This window comes from Oratosquilla oratoria, chromosome 19 (genome assembly GCF_046742065.1).
Source record: "Oratosquilla oratoria isolate Oo_2021 chromosome 19, ASM4674206v1, whole genome shotgun sequence".
In the NCBI taxonomy this organism is placed as follows: Eukaryota; Metazoa; Arthropoda; class Malacostraca; order Stomatopoda; family Squillidae; genus Oratosquilla; species Oratosquilla oratoria.
In genome coordinates this window covers 59,120,515-59,139,429 of record NC_134795.1, presented here as the reverse complement: position 1 = coordinate 59,139,429, position 18,915 = coordinate 59,120,515, and the positions used below count along the sequence as shown (strand labels likewise).

General features: G+C 39.3%; 2 protein-coding genes across 8 annotated transcripts in view; both read left to right on the top strand.

The window, feature by feature from the left end:
* The first annotated feature begins 4,362 nt into the window (after positions 1 to 4,362).
* On the top strand, positions 4,363 to 18,863 carry LOC143035942 (innexin inx2-like). 7 transcript variants are annotated; one of them, XM_076203176.1, is made up of 3 exons: positions 4,363 to 4,517; positions 11,571 to 11,782; positions 16,909 to 18,863. In XM_076203176.1, the coding sequence occupies exons 2-3, from the start codon at positions 11,697 to 11,699 to the stop codon at positions 18,149 to 18,151; spliced, it is 1,329 nt and encodes a 442-aa protein (XP_076059291.1). In that variant the 5' UTR covers positions 4,363 to 4,517; positions 11,571 to 11,696; the 3' UTR covers positions 18,152 to 18,863. The 7 variants fall into 7 exon arrangements, with proteins under 7 accessions (XP_076059291.1, XP_076059290.1, XP_076059292.1 ...); XM_076203175.1 differs by having other exon boundaries at positions 4,390 to 4,776; XM_076203177.1 differs by having other exon boundaries at positions 4,390 to 4,871.
* LOC143035943 (innexin inx2-like) overlaps positions 17,917 to 18,915 on the top strand; it is a 4,111-nt gene continuing 3,112 nt past the window's right edge. Inside the window, exon 1 of the mRNA XM_076203182.1 lies at positions 17,917 to 18,077. The gene's annotated coding sequence lies outside the window, so the exon portion shown is untranslated. The remainder of the gene's footprint in view (positions 18,078 to 18,915) is intronic.

Sequence of the window (18,915 nt, the reverse complement as noted above, 5' to 3'; positions counted from 1 at the left end):
CCATTCCGCACATTTTGGTATAATCAGCAAAATTGGAGACAATAGATTTCAGTCCATGGTTTTTATCATTTATATATACTATGAATAGAAGTGGCCCAGGAATGGAACTCTGAGGAACTCCACTCGTAACATTTTCCATCTCGAAGTTTTGCCATTTAAAGCAACTCTCTGTTTTCGATTGTTTAACCAATTACTAGTCCAACTTAATAGGCTACCACTTATTTCGTGTGAAGTTAATTTAGTAAGAAGTCTTTCGTAGGGGACAGTATCAAAAGCTTTTCCAAAGTCTAGATATATTAAATTTATATTTTTGTCATATTTCAAGATGACTGTGTAGTAGAATTTGAGTAAGTTAGTCACGCAAGAATATTTCCGTTTGAATCCATGCTGGCTATCATTTATCAAACAGTTACTTTCTAAATGGCGTTGGATAGCTTATATATATCTAAATAGCGTAATTGGTAAGTCACTACAGCACTTGTCAATTGTCATGCGCTAGCCGGGTTCGACTCCTTGGCTGTGCTGCATTTCAATTTCTGCATGTCGGCCTCCATCGAGTCCCCCGATGTTGATGGGTTAGAATTAAAGTGCATTGTGGTTGTTAAAATGTGTGTGTGTGCATATATATATACAGTATATATTTATATATATATATATATATATATCCATATATATATATATATATATATGTATATCCATATATATATATATACATATATATATATATATATATATATATATATATATATTTGTGTATTTCGGCAGCAATCTTTCTCTAATGCATGTAGTGTTAAATGCGACGGAAATCTCAGCGTTGATGATCTTTTTCTGAAGACTTTCAATTCTTCGAAAGAGGAGTTTTCCATCCCCACTCCCCCGATAAGGCTCCCCACGGAGTGCCATGTATCTAAATGTCCAGCAATATTGTATAGACTTTTCCCAATGTTAGTTTTTTTGCATTTATAACCATGTACCAAACAATTGTATTCAGTTGAAAATGTAACAAGAGTTACGAAACGTCCTGCCAGTAAATAATAGAATTGACTTTATTCGTCTCCATGCCCTACACTTTCGGAGAATTCCTGTATTCCTAGTAAGGATGAAAAACTCCTCTTTCGAAGAATTGAAAGTCTTCAGAAAAAGATCATCAACGCAGAGATTGCCGTCGCATTTAACACTACATGCATATACATACATACATACACACACACACACACACATATATATATATATATATATATATATATACATATATATATACATATATATATATATATATATATATGATATATATATATATATATATAGTAATTGTCCACCTTTTCACTTTTCCACTGAGAAGTACCCTACATCCCAACGTCGACATGACGTCATCACCACTAGTCTACTCGCACTTTCATCCTATTCGTTCACCAAACTATTCTAGTCTATTCACACTATTCCTACGTCTCAGCAGGAGATCGGAAGCATTACCCTTTTGTCTCTAGTTCAATAAACACCTGGAATAATTACAGGCCTTGTCACCTCTATACACATATAACCGTGAGACTAATTTGCCCTATAGTACATCCCTCCCTGTCTCTCAAATAACCAACTCACCCCATCTTCCCAAGCACTACCACCACCCCTCTCCATTTCCTCTCCTTCCCATCGCCTCTCAAGCACCCCCAACCATCAACCGCTGTCCCGACACTCGTAACCCCCTATTCGTAAGCTTCACCCTTATGCGTAGGTGCAGCTGGGCCTATATTTACGTGTTACCCGTCTACCACTGCCTCGCTTTTCTCTCACCCTGCATACGAACTCGTACTCATACGGGGCTGTGAAACAAGAGTGAGTTCTCCTCATCTCCTTCTGATAGGCGAATGCGTTCTGGGATACGGTGTTAACAGAGGGGGGTGAGGGTGGCAACTAGACTGCGAACAGGTTTTCTGTCTCCCAAAGATCAACCGGTTGTCGTCTCCATGTCGCTCGCGCGCACGCAGACATTGCCTCAACTTATGTGCCCAAATTTTTGTAACGAGTTTTTACTACAGTTTAAATAAATCAATAGTCAATATGAATAATGAAATAAACGATGCTGAAACTTACCTGTCCTCAGTACCTACTACCCGGTTGAGATTACTGAATATTTCTAATGTTCGGTTTAATCTATTTACGAACTTCACGCAAGACCAGGTCAAGGGAGGGAAGACCAAACCATGCTAGTCTCTTAATCAAGCTTCCATGCTGTTATCTAAGCCTGATTAAGCACAACGCTGTTCCACAATCACGTTTACAGCTCTTGTGATTGCTAATCATACATAAAAAAATCAGCATCCCAAGCACAAATGGACACTCGAGGTGTTAATGCAGAAGCACTCACCATATACGAGAAATGTCCTAATCCTGAAAGAAAATGAGAGAAAAATAGAATTTCTACATGACTGAATTTATGGTAATTCCTTTAGAAAGGACGGCGTGATATGGTAATATCTCTTGATTACTTTAGCGGCTCCAGGCACACACATAGGATTAACCTAAGCTGAAGCCACGAGAGGACGCAAGGATCCGAATAGTGGCTTTGCCTAGCCCTACGTCCTCCTCACTCCCACCCTTCCTCCCAGAGTAATGATTTCATCCGGACTGTATTTCTACTCCCTCGGTCTCACCTTACTTTCTTCAATGTGTACTCTCGAAAGAACAATAAATACTATTTCATCTAAAACACAAACATCATCTTAAATAATGTTCAAGTAATAACCCCTTGTCTTTGAATTTTAACTGCTTTTGAAATAGGTCATGAATAGATTCGAAAGAAGTCAACGCCTCTTCCATCTTAGCCTGGTAGGTTTGTTGTTGGAGCGAGACGTGGACCAGAGATGAAGTCAGAAGCGACGTTGAGTCTAAGCAGCTGCTAAAGTTTACATGAAGGTAGCAGGCGAAGGAACCGACTACAATGGGTATTAGGGACATGGATGCAGATGTTCCGTAGATCCCAAATCTCTGGGGGCAAGTGTAGCGATAGTGAGAAGGGCAGATGCGGGTATAACGGAATATGATAAATGATATATCGCTTGTAGCTAATGAATAGTATCTTGAAGTTAACCGTAACACAGGAATGTTAAAACAAAATATATGTACGCAAACAGTTATACTGTATAAGGAAGTTGTTGCTGAGCGCTTGTTCGAAATGAGACAGACAAGACTGCGGGGAAATAAATGTATGCTCATAAGCCGGCATCATTGTGTGAGGAGCGGTGTTGCAAAGACACGCACACTAATATTGGCAAACTTGACCCTTTCACTAGTGAAGGAGTTGCGCACAAATGACTTTTTGAAATAACCTTTGAGGTGTCGTACACAATCATGATGTGTTTAATTCCCTCCATACCGACAGGGTCTCATAGAACTGAATAAAATAGCCTGGTTGTAGTAAAAAAAAATAGTGCATATTTTCATACTGGTCATGAATAAATCGGATTGACCAAGGAAGACAGGGATTCTTTAGTGATATCCAACTTAAAATCCAGATGTATCACCTGGCTAGAACATATACTTGTCCAACAAGTATGCATAATAAAGACACAATGACTCGGTTATTTAGTAATATTACCAGTTATTTCAATATATCGAAAATCTTGACCTCGAACAAGAGAACCATCTAAAAGGGATACTGTGGCCTTCAATTGTTCATTTTTTTTTTAAATTATATTTTCATGTATCTCGACACCATAGGACCTAGGTTATGCAGGGCAAATGATACACCGTATTGGGATGCATCCCAGGGCTAAGCCAAGGTTCTGTGACTATCCTACGTTTGAGACAACGTTACCGTTCTTACGACGTGGGCGCCGCCGCCCGTCTTTCTTGCCTTTCCTCAGGGTTGCCTGTTTGCCTGCGTTATGTAGCCTCCTATAGAACAAAGGGAAGAGGCACCAATGAAGCCTCGGTGAAATCGCGGGAAGTGAGCTTACATAGCGATACCACAACACATCTTCTGCCTTTCTCTGTGGTTATATTAGAATACCCAGACGAAAAAATAAACTAATCGTTTAGAAGTCATTATTTCAAGTATGAAGGCTTAAGCCGTGGTTTTGTGTTAACTTTGTTTTTAAAAATAGTGAAAATGTGACGTTCGAGACTGCGTTTGTAGGGATCTAAGCGATGTGATTGGCTTGCCGCGCAGCCAATCACATCCCTTGGTTCTCTTATGGGGTTACCAGTTGTTTGAATTCTATCAACTTTATTCCCCATGAAGTAATATTATAACTAAGACAAAACCTATAAAATCAAAGTGATTACTAGCATAAAATAGTTTCAGAGAAGGTAATGTGTCCAGCTGAATGAAAAACAAATGTTTAGCGCAAAGTCAAACCAATTTAGCCATCGAGGACAGCTAGACGACGATTCTCGGAGCAGTCGGCTGGGAGTTACACGTGAGAAGGAGTGGATTTGGAAGGTAGAATTCCTGTTACAAGCTCGACCCTTCCAGCTGTCGGCAGGGCCATTCCAGTCTCGCCCTGGATATCGTGCTGGTGGGTAAAGTGTTACTCTCTCAGTGGACAATATCCATGCAAGTGTTAAAGTAAATAAGTGCTTAAAGAAAATAGTGAACAGTGACGCGTTCAGTGAAGTGAAAACCCCTTGTGGGTAGAGCACTAGGTTATGAAGAAAACGGAACGGACGAGGAAGACAAAGGAGAGAGCGCTGTGAGAGACCGTTCTGTAGCCAATGTAGTGTTTCCACTCCAGTTTATGGCTGTGTGTGGCAGTGCTTAAACGTGCAAAGTTAAAGGTAAATTATTTAGACCAAGTTATGGATGTGAGGGACTACGGGCGCCGTGCTAAGGCTTGGTCTTGCAACTGTGCTGCTTGTTGCCCGCTGTTTAGGTTAGTGTGGGCACGCTTGGGTGGACGAGTCAACACAAATTGGCCAGACATCATACAGTTATTATGGAAAAGTGACTCGAGTTTGAGCGTAATTCATATATTCAAATTTAACTTTCCATTATTAATGAGCATTGAGATTACAGAGAATGGTAGTGAGGTTGGAGAATTGCAAGGGATGAACACAAGGGGGGGCAGCTTGCCATCCCATCTGGTGGTAGGGCCGTAAGTTTGACACCAGTGTGCGCTTGCGCGCGGGTGTATGAGTGTGTGTGTGTGCGTGCGTGAACGCTTCTCTATTGGCGGTAAGTGCGTTCAGCGTCAGTCTTGTTTTGGTCTGTGTGTATGTGCATATATGTTGAAGTGGACCACAAAGCTTAGTGTGTGCTCACATGATGCCCGACTACTAAACATGGTATGGCAGACGACAATTTGTATTGACTTGTATGTGTACGTTTCATTTTATAATGACCGTGGAGTTTGATTAGCTAGTAGCAAGACCTCCCACTGCCGTTGTTTATTTCTTGCCGTATGTGTTTCGACGTGTGATTTTTTTTAAATATTGCTCTTGTATTATATAGGGGTATGAGTACATAATTTGTTTGATTCAGTAAACTCGTTATAGCAGCCCGGGTACGGCGACAAATTAAATTTGCTCCTCCATTCTTCTCCCCTGTTAAACACTTAGGGTAGAACAGAAAAATACATTGTTTACGCCAAATCGAGGCAATTTAAAGAAATCGTGGTAATTTAGATTGCTGCTATCGTGTTGGCGGGGGTGGTGCTAAACAAATGTAGATGTGCATCCGGGAACAAAACCTTGTTTAGAATTACAAATGGATTTTTTTTCTTGGCAATGCAATTGTAAGTTTTCCAATAGCGAAACCAATTTCGCCATGCTAAGGCCCTGGATAGAAATTAAATTCATAAATTGTGGTAGATTGTTATATTGTGGTGAACATTCACAGGCTTTTTTTAAACCAAATATATAATTTTTAAGAGGCAATGATGGCCATGTCCTTTTACATTTCCCACCAGTAACTGCAGTTGATGGTGGCTACAGGTTATGTAGCCATAGAAAATGCGGCTACAGGGTATGTACCCGTAGAAAATTGTGTATTCTGTACAGATGTACTTCATGGATCTAAACACTTGTTCAGATTTTAATTGTGAGGGTTTTGTGAGCAGAATTCAATTGTTAATTAATTCGCAATATTTATGCATGAGTAGGTTTTGTAAAGACGCGCGATGTAGTAAGATCTTGTTTTCAAATAATCCTTCAGGTTTAAACTAGAAATGCTAAAATCTCGTCTCCATTGATAGGTTGAGTAGCATGTCGATTTTTTAAATACAAATTATCCGCTTTCTTCTATTGAAATCGGACCGTCAGCGTTGCAATTTGATAACAGTGATATTGAATGTATTTTTTGTAATAAGGCCCGGTTAAGCTTTCTTTTATGACTCGATAATTTACATAAAATACTGTTCGAGGAAATGACAATTATAGTATAGCTTTGAACGTATTGCGCCTTACCCCGTTCGATTACAGGTAAAAGAAAATGGGTTCCCTGTGCGGTCCATGTACAGGTATTGAAGAAAGCGTAATTTTTTTCTTGTTTATGATTGAAATTATATTTTTCACAGTACAGCTCATTTCACGTAACCCGTGTATTCACCATATGAATATTAATACATGTTCACTGTATACCCCGTTTTTAATCCTAAATTTATACAGGGTAATGATTTATTGTTTCGCCTGGATAGTTGCCAGGTCTTACGGTATTGTGCGAAAAAATCCAATAGATTGACCTCCCACTCGCACGGCGGCGCGGTTGGTAGAATCCCTGATTGCCACTACGGCGGTCGAGGTTCGAATCCTGCCCAGGGCAGAATTAATTTCAGTATCGCTGCGCGGGTAGTTGGGGGTGTGCACGTGGTCACAGCATTACCCATAGATCGGTCTTACGAGCTCTTCCTGGAGGGATAGCTTTCGATCACGAGACCAGCACGTGAACCAAAGGCCAAGGTGAATACACGCCACTGGGCTTTGGTAGGGATAGGTCTGGTCTGTGGTAAGCTTTGATGTAAGATTTCAAACGTAAGTTGCACGTCGGGAAGTTTCAGTCGGGTAGGCTCTTTCTCTGGTCAGAGGCAAATCGTGAATGCAAACTCGTGCCCATATCAGACTCATACGTGTTTATAGTTTGCTCATCGTAGTTAAAAATAAATTCGTTAGCGGGTAAAAGAACTTATTGTATTTGTTGGGTTTGAAGATCAGTTTTGGCATGATGGAGCTGGTTCTTATTTGGTATTTACAAGTTTTTGTTTTTTCTTGTATAACTCAGGGCATAGGTATCCTTTTAGTGGTTGTGATATCTATGTACTAACCACGTTGGTCTACATTTAAACAGCAGTATCGGCAATGTCCACGACAAACTCAATATAGTATGACTCGTCTGTACAATAAATTCCCTTGTATTTCCATGCTCTTTATAATTTAAGCTAGTTTTTATTCCCCCCACCAGTCTGGTTTCCATTCCATGCAACTGATGGTATTCTTTTGCCAGTTGCTTCAATCTTCAAAACGTAATAGCTGTACTTCAACATTTTGATACCGTAATCTATGTATTTTCCTATAAGTATACATTTGTATACACATTGTATTTGCATTCATTTGAATTGCTCACATTTACACACCATAGTACTGTCTTGCACATGCTGTATAGTATTTAGCATCCGTAATCGTGATAACAGGGCTGGTGAATCGATTTTTTTTTTTTTTTAAGTTGTAGGGCATCATTAACTGCTTTCAACATCACACACCGAAAGCGTGGGTTGCCATGCCAGTGGTCAGCCGTGATGTTTGTACCGGCTGAGATTTTGCTAGCGATTTGATTGCGAATGTCCAAACCAATTCTTCCCACCGGCTTAATTTCCACATATATATTGTAGTACTATTCTTACAAGATCCAGTATGAAAAATACCTTACAATGATGATGCCTAATAAGATTGTGGTACTTGTGGAACGTAAATGCTCATGTGTGCGAGATGGTTACTGCATCCCTGTAGAAATGGCGGAACGCATCTCGTTGAACCTGTGAAATTGGTGTAATTATGTCTACACCAAATCATAAATACTGTACATGTGGTTATACCATTAGTCACTTTTTTTTTGTAAAATCAGACAGGTGAATGTGTATTAGCATATATCTGGTGTGTAATATTGTACAAGTTTAGTGTCGCCCTTCGTTAGTGGCCGTAGCCAAGGTACATGCCACCCGGTAAGGGACTAAGGGAGGGATATGCGTGGTAGGCAAGGCTAAAGAAAAGGGGGTAAGGTTTACTATCAGGGCGGTGGGGCAAGGTAGGACAAACTAACCTAGCAGAGTAAAGCAATCGCAGGGAGTTGTGCAAATTTTTTACCATCCGGTGGAGTAGTTGCAATGCTTTCCATTTTATTGTGCACGCTTTGTGGAACATGTAGATAAGTCGTTTAGCATGAAACGTGTGGCTGAAATTAACAATTTTGTCTAGCTTTAATGTATAACCCAAGTATATATGTCCAATTAAAAATTATGTTAAGATGAGTTATACAAAGGACCTCCATATTGATGCAGCAATTCGCGCAAAAGGTGCATTAAGGCAAGTCGCAGTAGTGAATAGTAATTAAATTATTTTTTAGGGAATAACATGAATATTGTATAGGTGACATTTTAAAGTACTCGGGTGTGCATTTGCTAAATCCTAGTATACGGGGAAGGAACACTCGTACAGTTTAACATGCCCGCTTCAAATCGAAAGCACGAACGTTTCCGATGGCTACTTCGCACATTGAACTATGCCATATTTCTTTTATTTCCAGATCCTGCACCTGTACTCGTTTTATCTTTGCCTTACATGATTTGTAAGAACACATGTGGTTTATTGGAACTCATGTTGTCTTCAGTCAACATTGCATTGTGAACTCCCATAGGATTTCTGGTAATTTAGCCGGAACTACTGAACTTGATAAAAAAAAAATAAACCCTAGAATTGCTTCGTATGTCGTAGATGAGGCACATAATTGAAAATGATGTAATGGATCGTTACGGCGATGACCGCTCCAATAGTGCTGCAGTTTTGTCCATAAGTTAGTTTCTGAACCAAAATTACTTAGGTGATTCTCTGTAATTTGTCAGCAATACCCTGCAGTCTGGACTCTCCTGAAAGTTGACCCAGTACACGGGGAAGTTTCACAAAATTCTTTTGAGTGAATGTTAACGTGATGTGGGTGCTTCATGAAGGCTGCCTCGGATTTAGGGAAGATGATGATATACTCGTAGGTCAGGAGTCAGCAACCCTTGCACGCCAGCAGACATATATATATATATATGTAAAATATCCTGGAATAAGTTGCGACATGAAACGGGATGTCGCACACGTTTTAGTAAGGATAACTCCGTATGCGACAATCACTGGTACAGCGGGTTACCAAAATATTTGCAGAAATCTTATGTACGGCATTATTCTGACAAGCTGCAGAGGATTTCATTCATCTGGACAAAACAAGAGCGTCTCCCATTGAGATATATATATATATATATATATATATATATATATATATATATATATATATATATATATATATATATATATATATATCAATGTGAGATGCTCTTGTTTGGTCCAGATGAATGAAAAAATGTATGCGTATATATATATATAATATATATATATATATATATATATATATATATATATATATATATATATATATATATATAATTACAAAGTTCAGCATAACATAAGGAGTACAACACGTGCATAACTAAGCTTTAGAAAATTATAGTAAAAGTTCTTACTACTTCTCACACACAAGGGGACTGTGTAGGTCTAGAGTGCATACTCTTGAGAAAGACAAGTAGAGTAAGCAGGTAGGGAGGTCGAGGTAGATGGTTAAGTCGGGGGAGGAAGAAATGGGTGGGTAGTTAAATAGGTTGAGGAGGGAGAGTTAAGTAACTAAAGAGGGTGAGAGAAAATTAGGGAGTATTGAGAGTATCTCAAGATGGGTTGACATTGGTGAAGGTGTCTGGATGGAAGAAACTTAGTGGAGTCCCACATGGGTCTGTATACCAGTAATGGCATGATTGAGAACTTCACCATTTAATCTGCAAAATGCTACTGTATAAGGCAAAGTAATTTGCTTACCAAAGGAGAAGACACTTGTGAAAAAAATATTCCAGAAATGCACTGTGGAAACTGCCCTAGACTGGAATATGCTTCAATGGTGTTGACATTCCACAAAATAGAGAAGATTCCATATCTTGCTTATAATTTATGAATACCGAACATTCAGGGTAATGTTTAGTGCCATGGAAGGTGACATGCTAGTTGAAGAGAACCATTTAGAACAAGGAAAACAATAGGTCGTATGATGGAATTAACACAGTTTAAGGACATTAAAACATAAACTAGTATAATTTGAAAAAGTGTAATTAGATATGGGACAGTATAAGATCAGTTGACCACTGGCAATTCAGGCACCCTTTGTGCATAGTTCTTATGTATATTAACTAGGTAAATAACATGTACACACAGGTAAAGGGGATATAACTTATGGACCAGTAAATTATGGGAAATACAATACTTCCCAGCTCTAAGGATATACGTCGGAAATGGTCCATATTTAAGCATATGCATAACTTTAAAAAGTACATTTAAACTGAAAGAACATCTCAAAATAGTTTAGTTTAACTGATGTGTATGCAAAAAAGGAAACGAGGCTTGAAAAAAATGGATGAACAGAGCTTTTGATGAGGCACCTCAAATTTTTTGTAATTTTTTAGCATCCAAGTCTGTTTACTAGAATGGAAGAGACTTTCCAGAAAAAATGAATGAGCACAGTTGTGACAGATCTGAGTTCAGAAAAGTTACCATTGGAGTCCTGCAGGGGTCTGTATTTGCTTCGGTACTATCCTTGTATAGGTTAACATCAACTTAGCCATTGTTACCTTGGTCACAGAAGCATAGATAATGAGGAAAGTAAGGAATGCAACTGATCTGGATTGGATTCAATTTAAGCCAGGAACTGGAAATTAATTTCAATCTGAAGAAACTATTGGATGTACGAGTAAGCCTTAATTTATGACAATTTTATTGCAAAAGCAAAGGTAGACTTGTAGTAGTGATTAAATTTGTCACGAAGCTTGTTCAAAGGATCATTGGAGAAATTTGTAATGTACTGTACTGAAGTTCACGAGCATTCCGCTTTATGTGACATGAAGATTGTTGAAAACCTGATTTCCCATGGGCTGAAGCATGCTGCAATTGTATTGTTGCCACATGAAATTCAGATCGGCAACTGATAGTTCCAAAACTTGCTGATGAATTGTAGGAAAAGAGATGCATGTGTGCACACACATGCAACTGGTGAGTAAGGAGCTGAGGGTGTGAGCACATGTAAGGTTTGGGCCATTTGTAAGTTCTTGAGCTCTTCTGTGGATAGTAATAGCTGCTGATTGCAAATCCAACATGTGATTCAAGATTGAAATGAATCACTCGCGCATGCACAAGTCCACGAAAAGTGTGAAACAGGGGTCTATGAGCTTTGCTTCTTTTCTTTATATGACTGTTAAATGCACATGACCACACACATGCTTGTTCTTTCACACATGACTAGTGTTTGCTCCTCACTTGCCTCTTAAAAGACTTTATTCTTTCAGGCGCAATGTCGTGTTGCTGACGTCAGTCCTGGACGGAGTGGAGAGCCCTGCGGGGTTGGTTGGCTGTTGGAGTAGTGTCTGCTGTCGGGCAACGTACTCCTAGTGTCATCTACATCGTAGTCGCACATGAGTGACGTGGAGCAGTCATTAAGGCAGCTCCTCGCATCATACAATTCGGCAAACGCCCCATCTAAATCTGCAGTGAACAGCAGGTAAGAACAGGACACTTCACATTTTTATCAGTCTTCTTCATATTGCAAAGTTCCGTGATGCACCATGAATAGCACCTGACCATGATAAAACGCTAAAAAGCTAGTTTTCCATTTTGTCCATAAATGGGACTCGAATCAAATAAGCATGTATGTCATTATTTATTTTGCCCCAGCACTTGATATTGTAAAGCATACCTAGTGTATGCATTTGCAATGGTAAATGTATACATGGATTTCTCAATTTATGCCTGTTTAGAATGTGCAGTTTTGGAATAACATAGTTAAAATAACACTGTCGATAAAATAAAGTTGCACGTCTGGTTTAATTCGGTGATGGGGCCACCAGGTGCTCCCCATGTGTACCGCCAAGATGCTGTCCTTTGTGCAGTGCTAGGGTTAACGTCTGCTCTCCTCTCTGTGCCTTACTGCAGTTGTTACCATGGCTTCCAGGCACCCATAGACTTCTGTAGCAAGTGGCAGTACACCTGAGAGATCTAGTAATGCCTTGAACATAGAGAAAAAATTAGAAGTCTTGGAGAGAAGTGATAAATACATATACCAAAGGTATTTTCCCCCTTTCAAGGGAGGTAGCCAAAAGTCAAATGCGTAAAAACCACTCCCACCCATTCCATCCCCACATACTCCACTCCTATCCACCTCCTTCTCTCCTTATCATGTCTCCTCCTGGATGACAGGTCATCCCTGCATTTTGCCCACTGCCCTGGGTCAGAAGCAGTGTTACAAGACACATCACATCCACAGCAACACTGCTTCATTAAATTGGTGACCCCCCCTCCGTCCACTTAATTAGAGATGAATAAGACAGGGAGATATCCCTTTGAGCTACATCAATTTGTTTTTAACACAGCCCCTCACCCCCCATCCCACACACATACACACACCCTCATGCATGGGGATAAGGGATGGATGCGAGTGGATAAAGGAGTAACATAAAAAAGAGAAGCGACAATCTATAACAGCATTCTTGCATGAGTGCAAAACAGGCGGAATCAGAGGCAGGACTGTCCAGTGAGTGAGGCACAGGCAGAGGCAGGGTAACCCAGTGACTGAGATGATATTAAGCTACATAATCGTGCAGCTTAATATGTTTGTTTGGTATCCCACAATTTATTTTTCAACTTAATGTCGGCTGAATGCAATACTCCAGACTTGGTATGTATTGTACAGTTTAGTTCAGTAATAATGTTCACTATGCAATTTTTACATATGCAATTCCTTCAGGAATGTATACCTTGCTTAAATTGAGAAATCCCTGTACTTGTATGTTGATATCTTAATACTCTTCAGTTATTGTATTTTGGTTGGACAAAGGACCTTGAAAGTTGGGGTTTGCAAAAGTCTGGTTGTTATGTTCCTAGTTATGAAGTCTTGTTGCAATATACCATTATACCATGTTAGTGAAATGGTTTCATTTTGTTAAGCTGTGTTCATATTTCTACATATGAACACTGGTTACACACATGCAGCAGGCATTTTGTCTTGGTAAATATCCTTTGTGAAGAAATGAACTGTCAGTCACATGATAGTTTTTTTTTCCACTCGTTGTTGATAGGGTGAAACAAGTTGTTTTCAGCCGTTGTCCATAAATTTCCTACCAGATGTTAAGTAGAGTATAAACCAAACTCTTCAGTATCTTCAGTATCTTGAATAGAAAATAAGTAGGATGGGTACATTGACCCATCACCCCTTGTTAAACATCAGAATTTCTTTGTCCAAATTATCCTATGAACCAATAATTCTAGAAACCTCCTCATTTTCAAGGCTTAACTATTCACCTCTTCTCAAATGTTGGGAGACCTATATTCTCTTCAAACAATTTGTCAGTAATATCTGGAATAGTTTTAGATGCTGCTCTCTGGATTTTCCTTACCTTGTTTATATCTTTGTGGAGATCACACCTACAGCATATTCCAAAGTGTGTGAATGTGTATGTATGCATAAACAAAAATACATACTATTCCAACATATACAATTTTACATGTATACCAAGCAACAGTCCATACAAAAATATTTGCATTCACTTCACAAAACACAGACTACAGAACTCCATATGCTACCAAATTCCTTAAGATTCTTTCTATAGAAAAAAATGCCTCTGGAGAGAAGTTTTTTCCCTGTTTGTGGTATTGTTAAACATTGGCTTCTTCATCCATAATTCTGTTGAAAGCTTTCACCTTTATTGAGGTTGTGCCTCAAACTTATTGCATCCGCTCCTCTTTATAATGTTGGCAGACCTAGAATATTCTCTCTTCATATGAATTATCAGTGATGTCTGGATTAATTCTAAATGTTGCTGTGGATTTTTTGTCTTGTTTGTATCTTTCACTTTGTATAGTGACCACAACACTAGAGCAAATTCCAAAATATGTGCACATGTATGTATGTATGCATTCATACATTATAAACTAAAAACTTTCAGCATACCATTCCAAAATGTACAATATATACATACATATACATGCATATACATACACAAACTGGGAAGAAGTGAAAAGCGGTGTCCCACAGGGATCAGTATTGGCCCTGATCATGTTTGCCATATACATTAATGACATGGATGAAGGTGTAGTGCTATATGAATTTCTTTGCAGATGATGCAAAGATACTAAAGAAGGAAGACTGCAACTCATTGCAACAAGATCTGGAATTGGACCCAAGAGTGGGAAGTAAAATTCAATATAAAGAAATGTAGGATAATGGAGTTTGGAAAGCATAAAAATAGAATATCTCAAGATTACAAAATTGGTGAAGAAAAGGTGAAAAAAGTAAACTCGCAGAAAGATCTTGGAGTTAGGATTGGCAAGGACATGACACCAGATAAGCATATTAACAAAATATTCAGAGAAACCTACAATTTATTGAGATCAATCAAAGTGGCATTTGCCTTTTTGGATGAAGAAATGATAAAGAAAATCCTAACTACAATAATAAGACCAAACTTGAGTACGCAGCGGCACTCTGGGCACCCAGTACAGAAAAGAACATTAAAAAACTAGAAAAGTTACAAAGAGCAACAACCAAACTAGCACCCACTCTTTCCGAACTAACATATGAGCAATGACTGTCCAAATTAGAACTACCAACTTTGGAACGGAGAAGAGAAAGGTGACCTGCTGACTATCTACAGAATAATGAAAAGAATGGAAATTTTAGATACGGATGACTTGTTAATATGGGACAACGGTAAAACTAGAGGACACGGAAAGAAACTAAATAATGATAGTTACAGAAGAAATTTAAAAAGGAATAGTTTCCCACACAGAGTGATAGATACATGGAATAAATTAGACAACGAAACAGTGTGCAAACACTATACAAGATTTTAAGAAAAAACTGATGCTGAGAGATACAAAGATGGGTCACCACGAGCATAGCTTCTTTCCTGTATAATACAGCTAGGTAAATACACACACACACACACACACACACACACACACACACACACACACACACCATGCAACATCCATAGAAAAATGTTCATTCACTTTTCAAAACAAGTAGTTAGACAGAACACAACTCCATATACTCTCAAACCCCTCCAGATGTCGCTTCAATAGAAAAATGCTTCTTAAGAGAAACAAGAACCACTTTAACATGACAGCACCAGGATCACTGTCCAGCACTAAAACAATAGCAACAAATGCAAACATGCCCCAGATACAGTCACACAGGAAACACTGACCACCATGTCTTACAGTCCTACTTAAACAACATTGACTCCTGTGATTAATTTACAGGCAAACCCAGTTGTTTTTTTCCTGGTTACTCTGGAGCCATGGGTCTCCTGCAGGAGGCCTGGGGCAACGTATTGATTGGGTGTGATTGAGTTATTGTTAAATTGACAGTTTGGAAATTTTTGTGCTTTGCATCACTGAACTTTGTCCTGTTTTTTTTTTAATGATACATCAAGATTGGTTTCCCCTCATAAAGGTACCTACTCCCACCAATTCCACTCCCCTCCCCCATGATTTCCTCTTCTATTAGTTATTAATACAGAAATCAAATTGAGAAATGATTAGGCACGTTTTTATGGGGATTAAGAAATTTTAAGTTCAAGTGACAAACTGATTGACATCAGACTTGACTGTTTGGTAAGCACTATCCACTGACCTCGTTTTTATTTGTATGTTGTGAATGTTCTTGTATGCCATTGCCAGCCATGCCAAAGTTCTAATGTACTTTGACCTGTGTCAGGGATGGAAGTCACTCATTAATTGCCTGACTAAACTTAGTGATCCAAGATCTGTGCCGTGCAAAAAAAAAAAAAAAAAATAGATAAAGAATAGTCGCTGCACTGATTTTTTTACAGCCCTTCGTAGGTCTGTGGCTGTCCTCTGGTATGTTGGGCTTCTCTCGTCGTCACCCACCACCACCACCACCACCATAGTTAGCGTCCAAGAACCCTTAATTTGGAGTCAGGCTTGCAGATTCTCTTGCTGCCATGGTGGATTCTCTACCATAGCATCTGCTTGTCTGTGCCTGTCTTCACCCACTCACATGAGCATTTAGACTTCTTTTAGTGTTGTTTAAATTCTTGTGATGAAAATCCCAAGTTGTTACATTCCACATCATTGCCAATTGAGTTGCATAGACACAACAAGTCTAATGCTGTTATGTGAATGTAAATAATCTAGCTCTTACTTTTTTAATATTCCCAAATTAGAATCTTTCACTTTTGTGGTGGCACAATGATCTGATGTTTCTCTTGTTAATTTATGCATTTTTCATTTTACAGTTGGCTTAAAACAGCCTTCTAACGGGGTTCACTAGTTACCAGGTTTTCTTTAGTGAATAGGTAAATGATTTGTTTTATATTCTGCATGTGTTAAAAAATATATTTGGTCCTGGCTACTGTCCCTCTTAATTGCCTGTGTATGTGTGAAAGTTCCCTGCTTACTCCTAGTGTTCCTTGACATTTCCTCGTATGAATGAGATTGTTGCATGCCGTGCTTTAGTGCTAACCTTATCTGCTTCCTTGTAGTTACACTAACCCTCCCTGTGATGGACTCTGGTGAATGAACAAGACAAAAGTGAAATAGTGTGACATGAAACAGAACTACAGGGGGTAATGATAGCGGCAAAGTAATTTAGTCTTTCCTTTCCAGAGGGATGGTTATGCCAGGACAGAGTGGAAGATCCTTTGACATTATCCGACAAATTGTCGGAAATGTCGTCAATATCTTCAATAAGAGGGCCTCGCCCTGCACGGCCCCTTGTGATGGGATGGTCCTCAGGATGCACTACCAGTGGACTTTTTGGGTGTTGTTAGGCGGCTTCTCATCTGTCTGGTATTCCTGGTATCACCGTGATGTCATCACCTGTGCCTCACACTTCAACGCAGAAACCCAAGTCAGACTGGATTACATCAACATCTGCCTGTCTTATCCATATGTCGATTCCGAATCCAACAAGCGGCGATATTTACTTTTTTATAGATGGATCCACTGGACCCTGCTGCTAATGGCAGCAATGTTTTACATTCCACGAAAGTTTTCTAAGAGCTCGGAAAATGCAAAAGTAAAGAAACTGATAGAGGACTTGGCAGTTAACTCTCATCGCTATGACCAAGTGGAACGTGACTTGGTGGATAGAACTGCCAAATACATCCTCTACAACATGAAGACACACAATGGGCTCTATTACAAATACTTGACGTGCAACCTTATTGCCCTCATGGTAGACATATTCTGCTTCCAGTTTCTGGACTTCGTCCTTCAAGGACGTTTCCTCAGATATGGCTTCCAGGCTTTTCCTTTCACTAGAGATCCCCTAACTTTTACTGACTACATATCCCAGATGTTCCCACCCTTTGCCCGTTGTGAGCTCAGCCATGCCAATAAATTGACCAGTCAGAGAACTGAACAGCTTGGTTGTCATCTAACTGTTATGGAACTTTATGAGAAAGTGTTTTTGGGCCTCTGGGTGTGGCTTATAGTCCTGACAGCAATGACTGTGGCCTACATCATATTCCTGGCCCTTATGTGCTTCCCATGGGCACGTCTGGCTATGCTCCGCATTGCCAAGCCAGTGAGTGCAAAGGATTCTGTGAGGAACACTGTGTGCAATGTCGTGTCCAACTGCAAAATTGGTGACATCTACCTTCTGTACCGCCTCAAGCAGCATTTCAGTCATGCTCGCTTCTACGAGCTCCTGACAAGGCTGTCGGACCCAAACACTGGACGGATGCTCCTAGATCAAGTCTCAATTGACCACCATGGCAAGCCCGGCGGCCAAAACAGCAGATCAAGGCTTAAAGGCAACCCCAAGTCCCCAGGCAAGTTGGATCCACTCTTCGGCACCCCAGGAGAGGGTGGCTACCTTCCCAATACATCCATACTCGTAGAATGATGTAGCACATGTAGGGCTTTTAGGGACCAAGTCGGGATGGGCTGCTACTTTTATTATTTTATTTGTTATTTTAACTTTTTTTTTTTTTTTTTTTTTTCTCCTTTCTTTCTGGATGTCATGCAAGCTCTTTCATTGTCTGGCAGTATCATAACTGTTTAGATGAACTTTTAGCACTGACATTCCTGTGGACACTGTTCATGTCGCAATGCTCAGAGACTAAGATGGGCATATCCATCCAACTGACCTAACATAGTTTATGGTATGGAAGAGTGAATGTTAGTTGTATGCTGAAAGAGAACCTGTGATGTTATATAGATGCCCCCATTCCTTTTTTAATTATCTGGATAAGGTCGACTGTGTTATTTCTAGTTTAAGTTTTTGGCCTAAAATATTCATTGTACTTAAAATGTTTCAATTGACTGACATTTAATTGACAAAAAATGACTACCATTTCAAAACAGTTACTCTAATGGCATTTTGATTGCATTTCATGGATTAAACATCATTCATGTTTGTTTTAGCATTTTAATTGCATTTTTTAATTAGTTTATGCTTGCCTGGAGTTTCATTTGTGGTGTTCCACTTGGCAGCCTTGAGGAAATGTGATAAAAACAAATAGCTTGTTGGGTTATATACGATATTCTCATGGCTAGTATGAATTTTTTTGAGTCATGATACCTTTGTATTTTTAATAAATAATTAATTGATAGAATTCTTTGCTATTTTATTTTTCCTTACACTGAGTATTTTGGGCACTTCTAGTC